The sequence below is a fragment of the Lygodium microphyllum genome, chromosome 21 (assembly GCF_053477565.2).
Source record: "Lygodium microphyllum isolate KBCC chromosome 21, Lygodium_microphyllum_v1.1.10, whole genome shotgun sequence".
Taxonomy (NCBI): domain Eukaryota; kingdom Viridiplantae; phylum Streptophyta; class Polypodiopsida; order Schizaeales; family Lygodiaceae; genus Lygodium; species Lygodium microphyllum.
The window spans coordinates 110988841-111014113 of record NC_141155.1 but is presented as its reverse complement, the minus strand read 5'-3'; the positions used below and the strand labels follow the sequence as shown (position 1 = coordinate 111014113).

The following is a 25273-nucleotide window of genomic DNA, read 5'->3' as shown; positions in this document are numbered from 1 at the left end:
CAACTTCACTCCTTTACCACCTCCTCATAGTCTTTTGTTGCCCCTTTGGGAGTCAAATTGTCATACATTGGCCGGTGCAATGAGGGTGCATTTGCTGTATTTACATCATGACCAAGTCCAAAAAAAACATTTACATGACCAGCACTCATTTCCTAAGCCCCATAAACTTTGGGGGTGTATTTACATTACGAAACATGCCACTTTGTGTCTCGAGCATCAAACCACTGCCATACATAGGACTATGCACATTATCATCCATACCCGAATACATTGGGTCTTGCACTCCATGCATTGGTTGTTGCATACCATAGAGAGTTATGCCATATATTCTTGTATGTGGTGCTTGTCCAACCATTGTGTGAAAAATTGTGCTACAACCAAAGTATCTTGGCTCCCCCATCATTGCATGCATGCATGGCTGTCCAAAATCCGTTGGATTGGCACTTCCATGATGGCCTTACATTTACACACCTTGTCCCATAGCTACCAACTGTTTCTCTTCATTGGCTTCTTTGGGCACTTCAAGTGAAGACTTTGGCACTATCTTCGGTGCACCTTGCTATCATGAAGGTATAGAAGATAACTTCTTCTTGACCTTGTTGTCCTTCTTCGGAGCCTTTTGGTGGTCATCGATATCATTTTGCCTTGAAGGCTCTACATCTTGCCCAATAACAAGATTTTTAGCTTGCTGTCCATCGTGTGAGCCTTGTCCAAGATTGGCAATTACAGTTCCTTCTTCTGCATGTGAATGTCCACATTGAGAGGTATCATCATTGCCTAATTCCATCTCATTGTATGAAGATATCTTGGCGTAATTTCTGAGCTGAGTACAAATTCAGCACTAGCGCAAAGCTTCTAGCTTGCAATTAGGTTTCTCAAGCCCACCAAGTTAAGAGATTGATGGTATCTTGGCAATGGAATCATCGAACCAGTCTTCCTTCTTGGAGAGGGTGCTAAAATCTAAGCACTTAATTACAACAATTAGGAAATGAACACAAATTGAAATGCATAGATTATCATAATAATCTTGGACATTAGACACCTTGTTGGCCCCAAAACCGGCACCCCTTGCAGTATTTCTTTAATTTGTATTGCTATTGGATGAAGTACAACTGAGATTTCACAATCTCCTCCATTAATCTAAAAGCCCCTTGCTGTTACAATTGATCAGCAAGCAATTCGGGCAAATTGCCACTTGATCTTCACCTTCGATTTGTACAAATGGAACCACAAAGTGGTCAAATGCTGGCCCAAAAGAATCAGGATGGCATGGCATCTGAAATCTCTAGCGATTCCTTGAATTCTAGCTACTGATTTTAGGGTACAATGCCTCTAACTGTTGGCACACACGAGTTTGAAGGTGGCTGCTAAATCCTACTTTCTATTGAGATTTAGGATTTACAGTAGAAATTCCATTTCCCTATACCAAATTTGATTGAGAACTGCTGAGATTTTTTGAGATAATCAACGAAATGACTGGAGAAGGTGAAAGAATGCTGTAGAGAGAGAATGTTCAAAGTTTCCATGTGGGAAAACCCCTATAAATGACAATTGCTTGCCGTGATCAATCCCAAATTGTTGTTGCTTGTTACTAGGAGGGAGTGAATCTATTGTCACTTGTGTTAGATACTATCGCTTGCATCTCCAAGGTCTCCTACAGTAGTTGGCAGCCTCTTGAATGTCTCCATAGCAGCAAATTTTGATCAGCAACTCTCTCTCTCTCTCTCTCTCTCTCTCTCTCTCTCTCTCAGGCTGAACCACTGAATGAGCCTCCATAGCCCCCAAACAGCCTTCTTTCCCATTGCACGGGCATTTTTACCAAGCTGCAGCCTTCTAATCCTATTTTCCAGCAATTTTCAACCATATAATTAATTTTTAGAATTAATTAATTTTGAAAATTATTTCCTGCCCTTGTAATCGTGCCCAAAATAAGATGTACCCATCCACAGTTTAATTGGCTAGGTCATTTGCAACTCCAAGTGGTCTCAAGCGTTAATTAACCCTTGGATAGGCATAAATTAATTAATTAGTGCCTAGTTCCTAGTGTCACCACTGACACTTATTTACCAATTAATTGTCCTAGGGCCAAAGTGAGACAGAAAGGTTGGTATAACTTGTTACAAGTTTTCCTTTGACACCACTACTTCCTTAGGGTCCTTGGCATGTTACCATGAAATAATTGCCATGTGCATCACATTGGCTTACGATATTGCACATTTGATTATTAAATTTATTAAATGTTACTAGCAAAAGGCTGTTGCATGTCCCTTGTCCTACTGCCCCATACAAAGAGGCTGTCTTAGGAGTGTGATTGCATAAATCTCAACATGAGCCCTCTGTGGATTATGTTATGGTTATAGATGTTGGTGAGCCTTTTACTTATGATGAGGCCATGTGCAGAGGTGATAGTCACTCTTGGGAGAGAGCCATGCAGTCAAAGTATGACTCACTGTAGAAAAATCATATGTGGGATTTGGTTCCTTTGCCTAGTGGAAAGTGTCCTTTGCCATTTAAGTGGGTATACAAGTTGAAAAGTACCCCTAGATGCCCCAAGCCGGCATACAAGACCAAATTGGTTGCACAATTGAAGGCATTGCTAATTGGCGGCTGATCTATCTCAAATGGAGTTCACTTTTGGTAGAGGCATAGACCGTATCATTGATTGCATGCTTGACCAATGGTAGTACTCATCCCATGGAGCATGATGGTCTTGATGATAGCAATGAAACATGGTACCATTGGACATCAATTTGTGGATCAAAAGTGCTAGAGAGTGCTAGCTTGGTGCCAAGGTCATAAAACAAAGCCTTCCAAAACCCTATGGTAAACCATGAATCATGAATAGGGAGAGTGAAGGGAGAAAAGAGAAAAGAACAAAGGTAGGGAATGAATGAATGGGACCGAACTAAGGTTTGAAAGTGAATATTGGAAACTAGCTGGTATGTGTTGGTGAGGGAGCTTGAATGGAAAGATAGAGAGAGAAAAGCTGGATGAGAGAGGGAGAGTGTTGGGGATAGTTGACATGAGTTGTAGGTTGAAAAGGTGTTAGCTATAAATAGCTGCAAACAAAGAAACATGCCAACTTGTTAAATATGGTGAAGATGCTTGCCAATCTCGCTTGCCATTGAACTTTGGAATGGTTAATTTCATTGCCATTGCCGCTTGTTCCTTCTTGGTGAGAGTAATGCAAAGACTAGGATAGATGCAAAAGATGGGCAAAAATGCTTGAGATGACATGAGGCATCTTGTGGAGAAGGATTGAAGGTATCAGAAACATGAGTAGGAGCAGGTGGGTGCTGTTGTTGTGTTCCGATCTCTACGTGAACTTGGTGGTGAAGACATTCGAACAATGCTAACTCTCTTGTTATTAGTTGGTAGAGAGTTGTGATGCAAACTTGCCATATTGAAGTCTTTGTCTTTTGAATTTGGGACTACCAATCGCTCTAGCTGCTCCAATCTGTACTCCATTTACTGCCTCATGTGGTGACCTCCCCTTGAAGTTGGGAGACCATCAAACAGGAAGAAGTTATGGGGAATATTGCACTCTTGGAATTGATACCATCTCCAAGTGTGTCACCTCCACCATAGCTTGTATTACCTCCACTTGCATCATGAGATCAATATAGAAAGCATCTTCCCACAAAGCACCTGTAGAGAAGATGCAAAAATTTTTGAAATCCTCCAATCCAATTGCTCCTTGCCCTTGCTCGTCATCAAGAGTTTCCTTTGATACCAATTGTATAGCCCTAATGCACAGCTCAACAAAGGGTAAGAGAACCCAAGAGAGGCGGAAGAGATCCTCAAATCTTTATTACAGCAGTTAAATAGAGAATTGTACAAGTATTGGCTCTAGGAACCTAAGTATGATCCGACACTTCAAATCCACAAAGTCACCTAACCGTCCCATCCAGATAGTTCACTGCGTCTCGATCTACCTTGAACAATCTTCACCTCGATTAAGCCATGAATACTTTGGGTTGCCTCGATCTCATGTACACTCCAACACATGGGTTCAGTTGCTCTCTGTTGTTCCTCGCAACTCAGCATGAACAGAAGAAGAAGAAGAAGAAGAAGAATTTGCTGATCGCGAGACAAGGATGAATAGCATGATGCCCTCACAGCTCACCACTAGCCCGTTTTTATGTGGCTTGGTAGATCGTGTAGCTGACTCTCTTTTGAGCCCCACACCTTGTCCATCACTTTTTCCCATGAATTAATCAGCCAACCAAAGCACCACGTCACCAAAATGAAATGCCTCTGCACAAAAGACATTGCTTTCAGCCTTCATGTTTGAGCTGGCCTGTTGCCATGTTTTTCAAGACACGATCTTGCTGCCCATAACTTGCACGATTTGCTGCCCATGATCTGCTTGTGGCAGTGCATATGTCTTGCCTCTCTCACATGTGTCTGGCCTCTCATGCAATCCTTCTCGCATGCATGCTTCCTTTACCATGTCATTTGCTTCTACCTGGCCCATTTCTTGCCTGACATATGAGCATGTGTAAGTGGGTGGTGCTCAGGTGCATTACACGTGTCATGATGTTTCAGGTTTCTGGAAGATTAGTGCTGTGGTATGGGACATGGTGGTGGTGCCGAGGGGCTTCTATGATCCTGGTCATTGTATATATTATTATACTGATCGCTCATGATCCAATAGAGGGTGTTACTTTGTTATGTATTGTGTGTTTTAGGCACTTTGATTAGCCTTCAGTTGGGCGCACGCGCCTATAATAGGCAGGTAGGCGGCTCATTTAGGGTTTCTCTAGTTGTCTGGGGTCTTGAGGCTTTGATCACTCTCAGTTTTTGTATTGCATATCTTGTGTCCTTGAAGAGAGGGAGACTGGAGGCAGCACTGCTAGGTGCTGGTCATCATTGTCGTGGTACCCTAGTGGTATTGTACTGTACATCTCATGCTTCACTTTATGGATTCTGTTGCTTTTGAGTTCTTGTGTTCATTACTTTTTGTCACTGTTCATGCTGTTCCTTTCTCTTTCCCAATCATCTGCAGATTCTCACAGCCTATAGGATGGATCTGGCTCTGGGAGTTGGGGTGAGAAAGGGTTCCGTGGGGAAAATGTAAGGATGAAGGCAGACCAGGATCTAAATGTACAAAGTTTGGAGAGTCAAAATATTAAAACTGAGAACTCAGAGTGGCTTTAAGTATCTATGACACCAAGATCAGGTACACAATCAGAGCTCGAACCCGTCACGCCTCTGCAGCCGTCGCTCCCATCCAGCGCTACCATTGTGCCCCCAAAGCCTCCCACGCCTTCCATAGCATTCGCCTCCCCCTCCTCCCACCGCCCAGCCTTCCCTCTCCCTCCAGCCTGTCGCTCTGTGCTGCCTTACAGCAGACGCGCTGGGGCCACCCCTCTCCTGCCAGCTCCCGTAAGCTCCCTCTTCCGCCCCCCCCACACCCGCCATGTATCTTCGACCATCCCACCATCCCTCGATCTTCTTCCTCCCCACCACATCCCTTGCTGAGCACACCCCCCCACCCCGATCCGCCCCTAGCTCAAGTGATACCCCCTAGACCCAGCCCCCCTCCTCCCACAAGAGGTGATGAGCCACACACGCCTACATCCTCCTTGCACTAGCAGTTCTCCCCCTCCCACACAGCCTCAAGCTCATTTGTCCATGCCACCCGTCACATCTTCCCGAGACAGGCAAAGCTATTGCCACAGGAGTTCTTCCGCAGTGGCCCATGGTTCTACGTGAGAGTTGCAGAGTGCAAAGAGTTCCCACTACCTCTAGAGGTGGGGATCTTCGTGGTTCGTAAGTCAAGGACGGACAAGGTCCATCTACTAACACCATCGGATGGACCAAACTATACTTTTTTCCTTCAGTCCTCTCACTCAGGGGATTGGACGATGACATAGATAGAGGAGGAGTTGAAGAGTCCGGTGGAGGGCCACATCTCCCAGTCGATGGGGAAAGGACTAGCACTGTTTGCACAGCAATGGCCTGCTTGCATGATGGACATTAACTGGTGGGTTGGTGCCGAGGTCTCACACTTGAGCATTATCTTTCAAGACCCCCCACAATGGAGAGCTCCACGGGATGTGATCGAGTGGCCCCTGGCACAAGCGGCCCGTTTCTACCAGTGTACAGAGTCACGACTCTAAGCATGGCTAACAGATGCATTGGTAGTACTACCTGGAGCATCTATCACCCCTATGGTCCGGCCGAGAGCACCATGGGGGATTGGAGTTCACCGTCCAGACCTGCGGCAAAGCATACTTGCATGCCCCATAGTTTCTCCTTCTCATCAGCAGCCTCCACACTGAACAGATACTTGTTCAGCCAGTCACAGGTTTCCCCATGAGCTTACACCTTGCATCCTGGAATGTGAAGAGTCTCCATTACAATGGGGCATGTGGTTCTAGGAAGTTGATTGTTCTGCAAGAGCCGCAGCCTACCCTTGCCGGATGGATCGACATCCTACTTCTACAGGAGCACAAGCTCAAGCCCACTCAGGCCCAATAGGTAGGGAAGGTACTCCCGAGCAACTTGCGCACTTACTGGGAGCACACCATAGGTGCCCACGGCAAGAGTGGAGGTGTATGCACCTCTATCGGCCCAAGTCTCGCCGCCTGTGTATGAGACCACGGGATGATAGTGGCAGAGGGAGGGTTCTATGGATTAGACTGGATATTGGGGACTCGTGCCTTGGAGTCCTCAATGTCTATACCCCTACGGAGGTTAGGGCATGCAATAGATTCTCAGTGTAGATCGGGGATGAGGTCGCTGGACTTCTCTTGGGGATACAGGCGGCTAGGTGGAGTCCTGCTGGAGCGGTTAGACAGGTTTTATGTGGGAGAGTGGGGAGGCTCTTGTGGAGGCCAGATTGGGCAGTTGGCGGACACCACGTTGTCTGATCATTGCTCGGTTCTCTTCACACTTGATTCCCCAGCATCTGCCCCCTAGACACACGATCCAATTGGATCCCTGACTTGATCTATAAGAGGGAAAATGTGACGAGGTAGATAGAGCAGATTTGGACCAAGGAGTGGGACACGAGGGACTAGATTGCAGAGGAGATTGCAGAGGTCCTAGCCGAGTCGAGTAGTATTTTCCAAGAGACAGCTATACAAGCCAAGCAGTAGAGCTGGGAGGAGAAGAGAGCACTACGGCGGGACCTTGCAGCCACGGAGAGATTATTATAGGAGGCACCAGGGAATCCCACCCTCCACGCACAGGAGGGGCGAGCACGAGCAACCATTGCTGGCCTAGAAGACAGGCGCTCGGAGTTCTCTTTCCGTACCTCAACAGCTTTTTGGGCGCGGAAGGGGGATACGATGTGCAGGGAGTTTTTCTAGGTGCACTAGCCTCGCGCCTCAGGAGAGCAGATACACAGCCTTCGAGATTAGTATGGGAGGACTTGTTCTACCCAGACGAGGTGATGGAGATCGCCATCGACTACTACAGATGCCTTTTCCAGCAGGAGACAGCCTCAGCTAGAGGACAACGATGTAGACAGCAGGTCTGGGATCACATCCCGTCCCTCGTCATAGAGGAGATGGGACGCTCCCTTCTAGCCCCCTTCACAGAGAAGGAACTAGAGAAGGCTTTCCATACACAGGATGGGCAAAAATGCTCGGGAGAGGATGGCCTCTCTAAGGCCTTCTTCACGACCTACTGGGAGGTGGTGAAGGAGTCAGGACCCCCTATTGATGGCCTTCCAGGAGAGTTTCACTTCCGGACAGATGCAAAGGAGTCTTTAGGCAGGCCTTATCAGCCTTCTTCCTAAAGGGGAAGACCGGTTGGAGCTTTCCTAGTGGAGAGCGATCACCTTATTGTCAATGGCAAAGATGATTGGTAGGCGACTATGCCCCGTGCTTCCACATATCATCCATGACACACAGGCAGGCTTTGTCCAGGATAGGAGCATCCTAGACAATGTATTCACCTTCTTTGAGGCGACAGAGTGGGCTCAGTATAGTGGGCAAAGACTGGCTGTACTACTCTTGGATTTCGAGAAAGCTTATGATAGTGTGAATTGGGATTTCTTGGAGGGCACCATGGTGAGGTTGGGTTTACCCCAGGCTTGGATTTCGCGGGATCTCTGCACTTTACAAATCGGCCACCAGCAGGGTTCTCAAAGGTGGTAGCGAGGGGTGGAGTTTTTGCTGGAGAGATCGGTCGAGCAAGGCTGCCCCCTGGCCCCGTATCTGTTCCTACTCTTTGCAAGGCGATGTCTCATTTCCTCAGGTCACGTGTGAGTGGATTACACGGCCTCCAACTTCCCGTGAGAGAGGAGACTGAGTTGTTAGACTCAAAGTATATAGATGATACAACACTCTACATAGAGGACGATGAGTTGATGTTGGAGAGAGCGAGGCTGGCTCTCGAGGTGTTCTGTTTTGAAACGGAAGTGAAAATTAACTGGCGAAAGTCGGTTTGTTTTCTCACAGACTCGGACTCCAGCACGGAGTGGGGCATCCACTTGGGATTTAGATGGGTGAGCAGAGGACAGACCGTCGGTTACCTAGGGTTTCTTCTAGTCCTTGATTCTATTTGGAGGAAGTTGACCTATTGGAGCACGGCTCGCCTCGCACTAGCAAGCTGAGCCCTGGTGGTTAACCAGGTCCTCCTAGTGACGGCCTGGTACATCGCCTTGTGTTGGTGCTTCTCCTCATCCTGCGTAGTGCAGATTCGCCGCCTAGTGTGGAATTTCCTTTGATCTGGGTTAGACGGCTCCAAGGATTCCAGGGCCAAGGTGGCATGGGCGACCATCATACAACATTGGTTAGAGGGAGGCCTAGGAATCATAGACCCAAAGTATCAGAGCATGGCCCTCTTGGGAAAGCTAGTTGTCTATGGCCTCACACGAGGAGGGCATACATGGAAGGTCCTATTGCATGAGGGTCTTCAGGATTGTAGACTAAGGCTTGGCGGTGAGTGGAGGCTGTCCCTGAGATGGATCATCACATCAGCCCAGATCACCTTTCCTACGCAGCTTAATCCGCGTGTGGTAGGGCCTTGCTAAGGCCCTAATCCAGAGCCCCAAGGCTACCAGGAGGAGATAGATTGCCAGTCAGTGATTTGGAACCCCCAGGTCAAAGATTGGGAAGGGGCACAGATTGGCGAGCGCCCCCACATCCAGTGGGCTAGTTGGGAGGCCGGCTCGGCTCGTACCATGAAGACATGGCAGGAGGAGTACAGGATGGTGGACGAGGAGGTGTTGCATTGAGTATCAGGCTACCAGAGAAAGGAGTGGAGCTGAGGAGAAGGGAGATGGACGCAACAATACATTAGGAGTGGCTTGCTCCCCCGAGACGAGAGCCGATAGATTCCGAGGAGGTATGGGCCACTAGGTTTTCACCAACAGGCATCCCCCTATAGGTGGCAGGTAGAGTGGGCAGTGCTCCACCTAGGACTCTCTTCACCATACGGGAGGGGGAGCGTCTGGCCCTTGACAGAGGGCAGCAGGATGAGGGGATAGCCGTCCTTTCTTGGAGGAGGACCGGGGTGATTGTCCTTCAGGGGAAGACATGGAGGCTGAACCCTTTTGTCTTCTAGCAGGAGCTCAGGGAGTGGCGCGTCTGGATCTGAGAGGGCAAGCTACTTGATGAGTTGGACTGGGACCCGGGAGAGTAGCTATGGCCGGCCACAGTGGTCGCCAAGAAGGCACTAAGGTTCCTGGAGTACACTGCCAGGATTGGTAGATATGTACTGATGCAAGAGGATATGGATTGGGCGCCGTCATGTAGCAGGCACTGGGCGGAGCACGGCATCACGGAGCCTTTTCGATGGACCTTTTGGCGCCACCTATGGGATAGTTGGAGGCCGAAGGGGGTATTGTATTTCTTATGCCTGGTGGCATATGGAGGCCTGGCTGTGGGAAGTTGGCTTGCCCAGATGCAGGAGGGAGGTTGTATGCGTTGCACACAGTAGCCTCTTGAAACACCAAAGCACTGCCTTTGGTTGTGTGAGGTAGTGCAACTCGTGTGGAGAGGTGCATGCCGCATCCTTCGCCGTATAGTACCTAGCCTTGGATGTATCTCATGGGGAGCTTTTTGCTGGCAGGTAGTCAATCAGGGCCGCTACCTTTTGTATGAGGCCGGGATGCAAGACACGATATTCATTATCGAGGCAGGGTTGTGCGCAATGGTCGGTTTGGAGGCTCTACCCATCCGCCAAGTATTGGAGCCCACAACAGACCGCTCTAAGGTATGGGAGATCATAGGGAGTCTTACTGATTGGCATATCTGGAAGGTGCGGTGTTAGGAGGCTTTTGGCGGAGAGAGACTTTCAGTACAGGCGACCTTAGCAAAGCTCTAGACCTCCATCATCCACTCCCTCCGCGGCCAATGGGATTAGGTGCAGGGCGAATCCAGGGCTCGTCAGGAGCTCCGATGTCATTTCATGTGCACTTGGGGCGGCTAGGACATGTTTTTCATGATGTAGGCAGGCAGACCCAGATGGCGATACATCCCCTCTCCATGGCTTCTTGCCCCCATCCCCCCCAGACCGCCTTGAAAGGCTTGTATACATGATGTACTCGTGACTTTCATCAGCTCCAGCCAGTCCGTTGAGCACGAGCACTCCGTTGTAATCAGTTTTTCTGAGTAATATAATCAGCCACATTTTACTTGCAAAAAAAAAAAGAGTGGCTTTAAGTAGCAAAAACTCTTGAATAACATGCATGCTAGGCCAATTTATTAAATGAATTACAAGATGAGCTCCTCATCTTGAGAGAATGTCGAGTTATTGTTGCTAGATTCCAAGATCTGTAGGTTAGGACTCACTATGCTTCTAGTACGTATTCTGATTAACTTAAGCATCTAGATGTCATACTTCTGTGATGTGTTCTGATTATACTTAAGCATCTGCATGTCATGATAATGTAAGTGAGGCTGTGCCGCCTTGCCATGAATAATCAGTAAACAAGTCTGAGAGTCTATGACCTTGACTGTGGTTGCTGTAAAGTTTTAACTATCAAAACAGCTCCTAAAATCATTTTACTATCTAGAACATTGGCAAATTATGTATCCTAGGTTTAAAAACCGTTTTGACAATGTTTTTAGTGCATTCTGTTGTATGAAACTATGTCTTTTGGTGGTAGTCCAACCCTGATAATTGAAATCCAACAAAAATAATAAAGTGAGCTGGGAATGTGAACTTGATACTGCCGGACCATCTCCATTGGTTCTCCATTGAAAGTAAACTAGTGCTCAACTCTCATCACCCAAGTAGCTGCATTTGTGTTCCTAGTATTCATGGTGTCTATGCATGCCACTCCTGGTGATTGAGGGTTTGTGAATATGTTTTTTATTCCAGCAATATTTTTGCCTTTTGACTCTTCCATAAGTAGGGATAGATTGAGGCAAACTCATGTTTCATGCATTGGGTTTCAAATTGTTTTACAACATCAACTGGACATTGGTGAATTCATCTAATGAGAAAAGTGCCCTATGTTTACATGACTCCTTTCTGCTTGTAGGCCTTGGAAGTTCTTGTCATCTTGTTGACATTTACTGTCGTGTCAATCACACAAAATATATGCCAATCGGTAAGCTCTGTAACTTTTATCTACCTTCCTTGTGCCTATTTGCACCGGTTTTAAGGATATCTGTTGTTTGTATTCTTTCATTGTTATCAGGTTGTAGTGGCACTTTGGAGGGGCCTCGTCAGCCTTCCAACTGGTGGTTTCTTTTCCTATACTGTGTGTTGTCCATTTTCAAAGTTTTGATCTCTCCATTATGGCATGCTGTCAGACAAGCACCTTTCAGAGTTTCAATATGAGTTGTGCTTTGAGTATGTTTGCATTGGAGTTTGGAGTAAATAGTTTGCTCAACATGAGCATGAAGTAAAACCGAAAGCAACCATATTAGTGCCAAAATTCATCAATAAATTAGCATTATAGAATAGTGATTCAAATGCCAACTGAAAATAGTTTTGTTTACTATGTCCAATCAAGCAATATACTTACTTTTACTTAAAAGTCCTTGACCTCTATGTTTATGCTGGGAAAAATCCAGATTTTGACTCTCATTGTTTGCAGGAGCATGTATCACCACCTTTGGAGCAATCATTTTTGGAGCTCCTTTGGCATTTGAGTGAGTATTTTGTATGGTGTATGCCTTTCTAGACTTAGAAACTTAAATATACAAGTTGATGTTGTGACAGGATTCAGCATATTGCTAACCAACTATTACCCATTTGTTGTAAATGAACAAGTATGCCACTGTTGAATCAGTACTTTAAGATGTTTGGTTTTGTCTGAAGATAGTATTAGGAAGAAGGCTTTTTTTTGTCTCTTGCAGGTATAGTCTGAAGACCTTTTGCTGGGCTCAGCTGCTGTCGGCTCTGTCGGTAATGAATTGAACCAGTTCTTTTCACTTTTGTTTTCTGAGTGCACACAGTAGCCTGTATGGGTTAAACTTAGTTCATTGGAGTGGGAAACAAGGGCCTTACTACTTGCCTACTGTGATTTTGGGAAAGAACTCTTCAATTCCTATAGTGCATCTGACATATCTAAGTTTGAATTTGCAAAATGCACCTTTGTGAGCATCCACAGTTCTTGATACAGGAGAGTGTGGTACTTTATAGAGGATTCAGACATCATAGCTTTTCTTTGGCAGATTTTACCTGCTGGTATATTTTTGGGTACTTCATGGCCATCTTGGCAGCGCCTCTTTGCTTTTACAAAGTAAGTATGCAGAATTTTGATGACATTAAACTTGCAGTTGTAAAGTAACTCGTGTTGCACTTCCTTAAAAGGTTTTGTGAAGCAGGTAGGAAATTTGACAAATTGTCTCTTGTGGTGCTTAAACTAGAACTTAACAAATTATTTTTCTAGATTGACCACTTTCAATTCATGCTTGCATAACTTTAAAAAAGCAAGTTGTGCTTGAGTTCATCTAGTTAATAAAAATGGCCTTAAATCAGCATGTGCAACACCAGGATTGAATTTTAATCGTTTACTTTGCTTCACAGAGCAGGAAACAAACAAAAGGATAATGAAAGAAATGGCAGAGCATCTTGATATCCCATCATCTGGTCTAGCTTTTATGCACAGAATATGCAGCAACCCAAAGTGGTTTGAATTAGTGACATTGGATCTAGGAGTTGTTGGACACGTTGAGCACATGAAGATGAAGACACAATCAGCTAGCAAAGAGTGGGAAAATGCAGCAAGGAAAACCAGGATTACACAAGTGGAGCACCTTCTATCGGTCAAGAATATGATTGGTTGCATTTTCATTGTGTTTACCATAGCTCCCATCTTGCCATAGGATGATCACCAACAGGGAGTAGGGCATCTTCAAGAATAAGCCTTTGATTGGTCACATTTGTAGTGTTTACCTAGCTCCCCGCTGTCCATAGGATAATCACCAGCTCCAGGACACACCCTTTGAGCTCTAGAGATTCACACCACCATGTAAAGAAGTACTCGAACACAAAATACAAACACAATTGTACAACAACCCATAGACCAATAAAAGAACTCAATAGGGCTAGAGTAACTGAGAGAAAATGAACATTGAAGATGAATGAATGATGAATGGATAAATACAATGCTCAATGTAGTAAACAAACTGGGCACCTATTTGGTCAAGAATAAGCCTTTGATTGGTCACATTTGTAGTGTTTATCTAGCTGATTGCTGTCCATAGGATGATCACTAGCTCCAAGACACACCCTCAGAGCTCTAGAGATTCACACCACCACGTAAAGAAATACTCGAACACAGGATACAAACACAATCATAGAACAAAGCATAGTCTGATAAAAGAACTCAATAGGGCTAGGGTAACTTAGAGACAATGAACACTAAAGATGAGTGAATAAATACAATGCTCAATGTAGCAAACACACTAGGCAAGATGAATACTGAACCTTGGACTCTCATGTCTCTCAAGGATTGAGACAGAGGGTATGAGTTGGAGAGTGTGTTGTCCTATGTATGGATCCCAAAGCGCAGCAGATTCCCGAATGTGTACAGCAGTAGCAAACATAGATCTGGAGAGTTTGGATCAGCCTGAACATGTGTAGGACACATGAATAGTGGGCAGCAGCTGAAAAAGTGTCAGAATGTTAAGGGCTTACTGCAGCAAACTGAAAATGCAGCAGTAGATGATGATGTGGCAGGTTTGCATCAACTTGTGGTCAGCTAATGCAGATTGGAAATGCATGCATTGGCAAAACGCAGCACATGGATGATTGGTAGGCAATGGGGGAAGGCTGGGAACAGTCGCTTGATGGCAGATCAGCAAATGCCAGCTGAAAATGCAGGGATAAAGGGCTGCAAAGTGTCGTCAGCTGATGGAGAAGGGATGGATGTGCTAACTGATGGACAACAAACTCAAAGTGAGATATCCATTAGGGAGGGGTGTGGACAGTAGAGAACATGCATCAACAATCTGCAAAACAGGATTAGGCTGAGTGGTGGGCAGTCTATCTATTTATAAATGAGTGGATCCTGCCAAATTAAGGTTTGGCATATGTGACACAGACACCTTCTAGGAAAGTAGATCTTGTTTTAATAAGCACGATTTGGGGTTATTATAGAGAGCTAATCAAAGTATAATGCATTTTTTAGCTCAATACTCCTTCTCAACTTCAAAACTAGAACCAAGAAGGGATTGCAAGGCATAGCTCGAGCTTAGCCCATAATCATCCCAAGGTGACCCATGCCAAAGTAGCTAGGGCATCGGGCCAAGGGTGCATGGCAGTTTCCCAAGGACCCACCGAGACTATTACCAAGGGAGCCCAAAGGGTTACCTCAGAGAGGCCAAGGCATTGGACAAAGGGTGCTCATTGGTTGCCTAGTGGCTTGCCAGGACCTCGAAAGGCGATGGAACCACTTTGAACTTTTTCACTCTTGTTTTTGTTTTTTTGTTTTTTTTAGATTGTTTTAATCCTATGTTGTCAACAATGCCTTGCTTGTATCATGTCAAGTATTTGTGCCCTGGGGGAAATAAAAGGGATGGTCAGATCCAACACACCACAAAATAGACAAGTTATACTGATCACCTGTGGTGTTGGTGAAAAAGAAAGGTATAGGCAATATGGGCGTAGTGCTGCCATGGAGACTGCCTATGGAGACTACCATGTGAGCTACCATGAATATGGTGGATCTAGAGTTGGGATCCAGAGTCAACCACTCTCTTTGACCAAAAATGGATAAATGTGCATAGATGCATGTTTACAAGAATAGAATGCCAATACATGGGGTAATGCAATATGTAATTCAATATTTTATGCTCAAGCAAAGTGCAATGCAACTATGCCACTTGGACAATGCCCTCACAGAGGAGTTGTTCACTTGTCTACGTATCCTTTTACAATCATAATCATCTTGATAATATGGATAATGATAAAAAGTACAATAATAATGTCTTTGAAGCAAAAACTAATCAAAATCTCATAAACACCAAGAGAAGAAATCTAGAGGCCCTCTTGCCCTCTTGCCATCAAGCTGAAATTTGCAAGAATGCCCAATGATGGCATGGACTTTAGGTGAATGGTGCTTAGCTCAACTTGCTCTTTGGTGAAGTGATGGTGCACTCCTAGCTCCTTTGTCTTCGAATTGATGATGGGGTTACTAGCTAGTGCGATGGCACTTTGGTTGTTGCAGCAGATGACTATACCAAGACTAGTTTAGTGATTGCTAGTGGTGAGGTACAAGCAAATGGTCTCTATTTGATGACAAAGTTTTTTTCACAATTGACGTTAGAGGGCTTTGTAGTTCACAGATTTGATGTCCTAGCTACTGCTAGGAATCCTACAAATGAAATGTGTGTCTAGCACTTTTGCTTCGAATACATTGGGTATGACTCTCTTTACAAGTTGTAACATCATCAAATGATTGAGGTCCTTCCATGTCTAAACTATCCAAGGATATTTGTAAAACCTGTCAGTTGGGGAAACAATATTACACACCATGTCCTTAACAAACCACATTGAGTTGAGGGCCCTTTTAGGTTGATTCACATTGACCTTTGTGGGCTAGCATCCACATCGGTCATTATTGGAACATTGTACTTCTTTCTTATTGTGGATGATTATTCGAGACATATGTGGATCTATTTTCTCAAGAAGGAATCTTAGACCTTTAGATATTTCTCTAGTTGGGTGCACCTTGCACAAAATCAGATGGGTGTTTGTATAGGGACAATGAGAAGTGATAGTGGTGGAGAGCTAGTCCCATCAGTTTTCCAAGTTCTTGTATAAGTAGGGCATGCGGCGTCAACTCATCTCTACCAACTTCCTTCACAGAATGGAGTCATAGATTGTAGGAATCAAAGCATGATGAACATGGCGTGCTCTATGGTGTTGGCAACAAAGCTTCTTGAGTGCCTATGGACTAAGGTTGTTAACAACACTTTGTACATCGTCAACTAATGAGCAATTGTAACGGTTCCTCATAAAACCCCCTTTGAGGCTTTCTTTGGCACTCATCCTCTCATTTTTCACCTAGAGTCTTTGGTAGTTTTGCATAAATGCATACTCTTGACAATAATATAGGAAAGCTAATGCCCCAAGCAAAGCTCTTGATTTTTGTAGGCTACCCTTCTAAAGCTAAAGCTTATTGGTTGTTTGATCACCCTTGAAGGACATCATTTTACATCATTTATCATGAGTTATTGTGCAAGACACATGCATGTGCCATATATCTTTACAAAATGATGATTATGTAAGGCATACAAGGTATATCTAGCAAGGGGAGACATAGCTCCAAAATGATCATGTACAGATCACAAGAAATATGGCAGCTTCTTCTCTGGCATACACATTTTCTGAATGCAAAAGCTGATCATATTACCAAATATTGGACATACAAGCTGCCAAAACAACCTGAAATAAGCTGAGATACAACACTTGGAAATGACCTCCACCTGCCCACTAAAAACACCATCCAATGATCATAATTACTTGTAGGCTAGCAGCCCATAAACACCTTCATGGGAAGCCACAATGGGACTCTTGGAAATATATCCTTGCAATAGACAAAGCAGCCTCATTTCAACATACAATTTAGCCCAAGCCACCATCTTTTAGAGGTTGTGAAGCAAATGGAAGTTTAGTCATCTTCTTCCTACTTCAAGAAAAGTTAGCACAAGATCTCTTTGGCTCCCCATAAATAGAGGGTACAGCTAGGAAAAACACACTTTGTTGTCAAATTCCTTGGTTGGTCTTGCAGGAGCTTGGAACCTTGTCTTGATAGTACTTCAACTTTCATTCTCTTATTGACCTCAACAGCCCCAATCCACTATCAACTGATTTGAGACAGCTCTAATGGTTTTGAGAGAGTAGACTGGAAGAAAGAAGGAGATAAGCCATATGATCATGCTGGTAACTCCAAATGGAAGGGAGAAGAATTATAATGGCAGCCCATGCCACTATCATTTCGTGAGAAGAAAAGCAAGAGATGATAGCCTTGCTGCACCGTAATGGTGTTGTCCCTTTCCTTCTCATTGCAAAGCTCAATTGCTATTTTATATTACTGCTGCAGTACCCCATTCTCAGCATAATCACACTGCACCTGTCACTCTAGGAAGCCATGATTACATCCCGCATGCACTTTATACAAAGCAAACAGCTCATTTTCATGTGTTGAAGGCCTCATAAGCCTGCAACTTCAGTCCCAAGTTCAAATCGATTGTCAAACATGCCAAGTATGGCTGCCATGAAGTGTCAGGAACAGGCGCAATATGCTACCTAAGCAGCTGGACTTATTTTCCAGCAATAAGCCTTAGATGGCTTTATTAAAATTCTCATTTTATCCTTATCATAGTCCCCATTCCCATGCTTCAAGAGTTAAGCCTTTTTGAGGCTTCAGAAGACATGCTTTTATGATAGTCTTCCTAGAACTTTGATAAGCTCACCAAGTGTTACATCTTCCCACCATTTCATTTCTTGTGTAAAGACCCCCTAGCTTTCTTGTCATGGACAACCATTTAACTTCTACAATCTCTTTCCACCAAATCTTCTTGAGTCTCTTGGAGTCCTTAATACATCAGTTTCCCTAGAAGGGATCAAATACTCACCATCATCATTTATATGTTGGGGCAATATTCTTGCTGCTATACTAATGTTGATTTGTGCAAGGCCACATAATCTCTTCACAAACAACACATGAGTGTCAATAGCTCTTGTTAGGAACTATCACATGCTAGACATAAGAAGCAAAACCGCAAGCTTGGAGCATAATCTCATCACATCCCTATCACTAGGGCTCTCTTGCGATCAATACGTCTTGGGAGCATTACATGGTTTTTCCCAACTACATCCTATCCGTACACTTGACTATCCTAATGCAACTACATGCTATAAAGATACAAGATGATCAATGCAGGGTAAAACACCTATTGTGAGTGCTGAGGTGTTAGATGGTGGTGTCTATAGATCCCCAAAGTGACACCATTTTACATATGTACAATATGAAAATGGGATTTCCCAAAAAGGATCATCAACATTTGCATCTTGATAATCATGATTGTAAAATAAAAAGGCACTTGGCAAGTAAACATATGAGGGCATTGTCTATGAGGGCATTGTCTAAATGGCACCATTGTATAGCATTTTGTTTGAGCATGACACTTTGCATTACTTGTTACATTACTTCATGTAATGGCATTTTGTAGTTGTGAATGGATCACTTTGGATGAGAGGAAAACGTGTCTTTCGATGGATGCCCATCCAAGGATGAAAATCTCCATGCATCTATGCATATTTTTCGATTTTTCCTTCATTAGAGAGTGGTGGACCTATGGATATAGGTCCATCCTATTCACGGCAGCTCATATGGTAGTCTCTATGGCAATACCTTCTAGCTGCATACATATATAGCTTCATACATTTCCTCATCACCAATGCCCTAAGCATGTGGTTGGGATAGCTTTTTGTTTTGTGATGTTGGATACGACCATCCCTTTTTCTCCCCATGGACATAACTACTTTAAACAAAAACAAATAAATCCAAAAAAGAAAAAATATTAGTTCAAAGTGGTTTCATAATCTTTGCACATGCTTATAGGCCATTAGACTGCCAACGAGCATCCTTTGTCCGATGCTTTGGCCTCTTTGGGGTAGCCCTTTGGGCCCTTGAGGTAAGATAACCATTATATTTGTAGTCTTGGTAGGTCTTTAGGCAGTTGTTATGAGGATGTGAAATTTTATTACTTTTCTTGGCATTTGATTAAAAGTTAATCAAATGTGCAAATGTGACTTGCACATTTGAGGTGCAAGTTAATTATTTCACAATGTGGGACCCAATATCCCAAAATATCACTTGAAACCAAATATAAAAGTTGTAATAAGTTATGCTTGACAGGTACTAGGTAGTACTTGATGTCAAATTTTGGCCTAGACCTATTTATTGGTCACTAATATTAGCGGTGACATTAGAGACTAGGCATTAATTAATTAATTAATGTAAAACTAAGGGCTAATAACTACTCAGGATACTTGGAAGACAAATTGACGTAGCCAATTTCATTATTCATTGGTGGAATTATTTTTTTGGAAAGTAGAATGATTTCTAAATTAATTTTGAGAATGAATTTTTTGAAAATTAATTTTATAAGTTGGATAATGCTAGAAAATGGCATTAGAAGATTGTCACTTGGCAAAACTTGCCCATGCAAGTAGGAGAAACATTTTTGGGGGATGGTGAAAGTCTATTCCATCCTTTGTGAGAGAGGAGGTTGTTAAAGACCAGTCCTACAATAGGTGACAACAGTTTGGAGTCTTCCATGTGTAGATGATTGCAGCTCAAGATCCTTCTCGTGCAAGTGGTTGCATATAGGAGGGGACAACATCCTTTGTGGTTGTCCTAAGTTGTAGGTGATAGCTTCCATGGTTGTTTGAGTAGAGCAACAACAGTTTTCCAGCCTTTCTTACGGCATTTTTTATCATCCTATAGCCATTTGTAAGGTTACCTCAGTAGAATCCAGTCATTTGAGTCATTAGAGGTAGAGATATTTAAAAATTAGGATTTTGACAGCCACCTTGCGATGTTGCTCAGAATTGAGTGGCTAGATTTGGATTCCAGTAGCTGAAATTCAAGAATTTCAGGGAGATTCAAGAGGCCAGCCAGCCCTCATCACATTTGGAGCCTCTTTTGTCTTTCAAGGAGTAGAGTGAAGGCGAATTCCTAAGGAAACCAAGGGGTAAATTGGTTTGAAGGCTTGTTGGTCATTTATGACAACAAGAGGTACTTGAATTAGTAGAGGAGATCAAAGAATCTCAGTTATACTCCATGCATTTGCAATAAAAGCTAAAGAAATTTCGGAAGGGATGCTAATCTTGGGGTCATCATGTTATTCGTTGTCCATTATTAAAGTGGTTAAGCGTACATTTTCAATTTATATGAATTAATTACTTGTTGTTGTGGCAAGTTTGGCAATGCATCTATGCAACCCATGGTGTTTGGGACTCATGGTATTAATGGTCATGCAAATGCTTCGTATAGTGTTGGTCATGAGATAAAATATGGCTAGTAATGTTTGCATGAGGAAAAATACAACTATTAATATATGCAATGTATGGGAAAATGTATCTTGGTATGGCTGGTAGTTTGTAAACTCCCATGTACGATCACATTGCAGTAGCCCAACGTATGCAAACATGAATGTTTCCAAATGCATTTGGTACTCCTAGCATGTCAGCTATACATGAGGGGCTAGTCAACTGGATGCAATGTTGCATTGTATATTAGTTAAGTTGGCAACAATGTAAAAGGTGAAGTTTCTTTATGCTTCTTAGTGAAGCTTCAGCATTGTTCTACCTATAAAAGAATGCAATCGGATGGAGGAGAGTGACTTGGTAAATCATCCCCAGTTTTGCTCTTTACCTTGATGTATTTTAGTTAGAGCAGGCTCTTCTAGGCTCAACAGAGTATTTTAGAGTATTATTGCTTGATGCTCAATGCGGAGGTTGCATCCCCACCATATTAGTATGGAAAAAAACTAACATGATTTTTAAAAAAAAACCATAAATCATTAAATGATAGAATACGTGTTTAAAGTGGAAATAGCCATTTCAGTACAAAATAAGATTAATACACGAGGGTGGACCGTGGCCATTGTGGTTGTGTGGGCTACACAAAGCATGTGATATAACTACAATCTAATACATACATGGATGATGATGCATCATAGAGGCATCATGCATGTGGACACAATGATAGTAAATATAAAAGAGAGAGAGATCTATGAATCTATGATGAGATATCACTATCATCATCATCATCATTAAAATCATTTGAGTGGTCATCAAGAGAGTCTGGAGATGACTCCTTGGCATTGGATGATGAGACATACTCATACTCATCCTCACTCATGAGGTTACCATCATCATCAAATGATGGCTCCCTTGGTGGCAATTGTGTAGGCAAGGGGGGGATATCATCATGAGACACGAGATGTGAGCTATTAGAGCCCCGCCTTACATATGTTTGCAAGCCACTCAAATCACCCCTCAATATTGGAGGGGACCGAATGACCATGCCCGTGCTACCACCTACTCAAACTCCTTGCCCATGAGCTCGCTAACTATGAGTGTCACGAGTATCCGTTGTTATAAGAGCTCTACAGAGCTCTACAAAAATCATCTCCTTCTCTTTATCCACCTCCTGATGTACACTCGAAAGAGTGTCGCCCATCAACTTGAATGTATCAACATTCACCTGCACAATACATATAAGATTGTAAATCCTAAAGTCTAAATTGTAAAGTATAAACTTCAAAGTTCAAAGTTTAAAACATCAAATTTTAAATTTTATGATTAAGTGTTTAAAATTTACCTGCTTCGGACTACCCATGCTCATCATACCCCTCATGAAGCATAAGTTAGTGCGGCAATAAACTAGCTGCTTTAACTATCATGTGCTAAGCCGATTGCGAATCTTCGTGTAAATTAGACAATAGACACTCTAGTTTCTCTCACATCCACCCAAAGAGCAATCCTAGGCAAGGATCCTCATGGCTAAGGTTGAAGGGTCTCCAAAGCATATCCAAAGTTTTGCCACCAAACTAAAGGCTTCACAAGTGACTCTCTCCTCCAACAAGTGGAAAAAGCAAAAGCCACATGTCCTCTTTGATCTGCATAGCATCCTAGCTCCTCCAGCACTACATTGTGTTCATCCATAGGGACCACACGAGTCAAATAAGCAAGCTGATCCGAATGAAGCTCTCTATTATCCATGACCGTTGGCGACTTGTAGGCCAAATGTACCAATGTGGCAAAACCATGGATGGGCTTATGCATCCATGCCTATCTCCTCTGTGTTCTCTCTTAAACATGTGCATGTTGTGTCTCTATGATCATTGTACAAGCACATGCCTCTACCAATGTCACTCTTAAGAAGTGAATGAGAAGGTCCATGGTCGACCCTTCGCAATCACTCATACGTAACACCCTATAAAAGGGAGTCACGATAATGACAATAGCATGGACTTTTTGCTGAAACTGCTCATAAAGGCAAAAGCACTACATGGATTTGGCCCCCTCTGTCTCATGCTCATCCCACTCATTCCATAGAGTGAAGACCACTATCTACGGACCGCACCTGATAAAGGTGCTCCAATAACAACCACATATAAGCAAACCAAGTTGAAGAAGGCTTCTTCAACTCTAGTGTGCTATGCTCACGATACATCACAAGCACCTTTACCTTTATCATGGAGAAGTTGACAACTGATGTAGCTTTGCAGATCACCCTTTTCACCCACTTGAGCTTTCCAATGTCCTCCATGAGCAAGTCCAAACAATGACTTACATATGGAGTTCATACAATCATGGGAAACTCAATCTCAAGGAAATGGTCCATGCACCGACAATTCAGTGCATTGTCAATAACAACTTGGACCACATTTGAGGGGTCCACCTACAACCACAATTTACAAATTACAAGTAACAATACTTGGAGGTTAGAGAGAGAGAGAGAGAGAGAGAGAGAGACACACATACACACACAAAATGGAGGGATCACGGAAGAAATTGCCATATCTCGGTGTCTTAGGCAAGGCTGCCCTCTCAGCCCTTTGTTGTTTCTTTGGTCACTCGCCCGATGCTCTCCTTGTTGGATAAGTTGGCTGATCAAGGCAAGATAGTTGGCTTGTCTCTTCCCAGTGGTACTCCACTTGTGGGTCAATCTTTGGCATATGATTCTTTCATGTTCCTTAAGGCTAATCGCACTACTATCAATCGGGCAATGGTGGCATGGAATCTTTTTGCTTTGGCATCTAGTCTTCATATTAATACTCAAAAATCTACACTTCTATCCTATACGGAGATTGATCAGCAAGCCCTAGGCTAGCATGGAATTGTGATCTTAAAGGGAATATCACCAAACACTTGGGATATCCTATTGGTGTGGAGGTGGCATCCCAAGCCTTATTGGATTGGATGGCCTCTCGGATTCATGACAGGTTCATGTATTGGAAATCTCAAGACTGGCCTTTACATGTCAGACTGAAAGTTGCTCAAAGTATTATAATCAGTATGATATCATTCTTTTTGCCATTGCTTCCCTGGACTAAGAAGTCCCTTTTGGAACTAGTTTAGCCTATCAGGTTCATGTTGTGGAAAAAGAAGGGGAACCGTTTGGGCCAAGTCTAGATTTCATGGTAGCATGTGACTACGCCTAAACAAATGGGGGGAGCAACTTTGCTGGATGTTAATTTGCATATGAAAGCCTTGAGGTTGGCCCTTTTGAAGGTACTATGCGCACAGAGTCATCCTTTGTCAGATATTGCAAAATTTTTCATTGAAAAGAATGGCATCTCCCATGGTAACACAGTCATTCGTGCCTCCTGATGGCATGTGCTTAATTCCTCGAGGCCTGTTAAGATCACCCGGTCTTTTCTCCTTTCTCATTTGATTGCATCCTAGCAGGAGATCCTACGTTTTTCAGTTTGGTGCACTCCTGAGATTCTCAAGGACGCAAATTCGCTGCAAGGAGAAGTCTTGGCCTCCTCGAGATTGTTATATTGGCCGGACAAAGATTTGCACAGATTCAAGTTTAATCGAATGGCTCTTTTGGGGTTGCAGACAATTTTTGACGGTGTTATTCCTGGGCAGTCACCGCTTTACTCTTTTCGGCGTATTCGTCAACACTTTTGGGTACCCCAAGGATATTGTGACATCTGGTCATCCATACAAGTCAAACTTCAGAGGTTTTCTCCTTTACTAGTGCTACAGCCATTGTATCCATGGTGTGACTAGAAGTTTGTGATATCGGATGATTTTGAGAAGAGGTCTGCATTGTGTATTCTGCACTACATGTGATGAAACATTGCTTCATCTTTTTGCCTCTTGTCTAGTTGCGCGACAAATTTGGTGTTTTATTTCTCACATGTGGCTCTCGGCGACTCAGCTACACATAACAGCCCGTTCATGGATTATGGGAAAGCTGCCCTCCATGTCTTCTTTGCAATCTGATCATTCTTGCCAATTCTAGTTCTTGAGATGGACTGCCTTGTGGCATATCTAGCGTACTCGGAATGCCTTTATTTTTTATTTAGTCTTGGGCATCCATGGTCATGTGGCTTGTATTCGAGGTTTAGTGCTATGGCAGATTTCTTCTATGATAGCGACTGACCTTGTTCTTCTTGACATTGTTGCCCCCTAGCTGGCTATTTTTTGCTCTACACTAGCAATGTGATTTTCTCTTTGTGTTAAAGTCCTGATAGTCTTTCGTCACTTTCTTGGATGACCTGATGGTTTGATGTAATAGAATGTAAGAGATTTAGTGAGAATGCTGACCAGATGGTTTGATGTATATATTTTTCGGAGAGAAAGTTCTAAGCCGACCTGATGGTCTGATGTAAAATATTTACTTAATTCAATTATCTTCGCAAAAGAGAAAGAGAGAGAGAAAGTGTTGTGCCTTAAGTTTCAACTTTCAAGATTTAAGAATGAAGAGAGATGGGGGTTGGGACCCGGGGGAAAAGAGAGAATCGAAGATATTAGAGACACATTAGAATAGGGAGATAGATAGTTATACATAAATCAATTATCATAATGAAAGAAATTGAAACAAATGTAAAAGGCAATGTATACCTCAATGATAGCTTGTTGAATGTGGCAGTAGGTGAATGTGCTTGTTGTTTTGCTCCCCCTCCTTCCGGTATCTACGGCCTACAAAAGGTAAGTGTTGAGTGGACATGAGACGAGTATGCTGATGATGCCTCGTTTCTTACAATGACTCCATCTGTTAGTGAGAATGGAACAACCATATTTTATTAATGTGGCCTGAATAGGATCAAGGGCTCTATCAATCCTCTCCTTCTGTTCATCTCTCTTTTTCGTCCTCATG

The 25273-nt window shown here is 43.4% G+C and overlaps 1 protein-coding gene across 2 annotated transcripts in view; it reads left to right on the top strand.

Annotated features, from left to right (window-relative positions):
* The window catches only part of LOC148018429 (phosphatidylinositol-glycan biosynthesis class F-like protein), a 79152-nt gene that overhangs the window by 38543 nt on the left and 15336 nt on the right, over positions 1 to 25273 (top strand). For both annotated transcript variants that reach the window (XM_087662155.1, XM_087662156.1), the window contains exons 2-6: positions 11447 to 11515; positions 11606 to 11648; positions 12008 to 12062; positions 12270 to 12318; positions 12588 to 12655. In XM_087662155.1, the coding sequence (XP_087518281.1) occupies positions 11447 to 11515; positions 11606 to 11648; positions 12008 to 12062; positions 12270 to 12318; positions 12588 to 12655 (284 nt within the window). The remainder of the gene's footprint in view (positions 1 to 11446; positions 11516 to 11605; positions 11649 to 12007; positions 12063 to 12269; positions 12319 to 12587; positions 12656 to 25273) is intronic.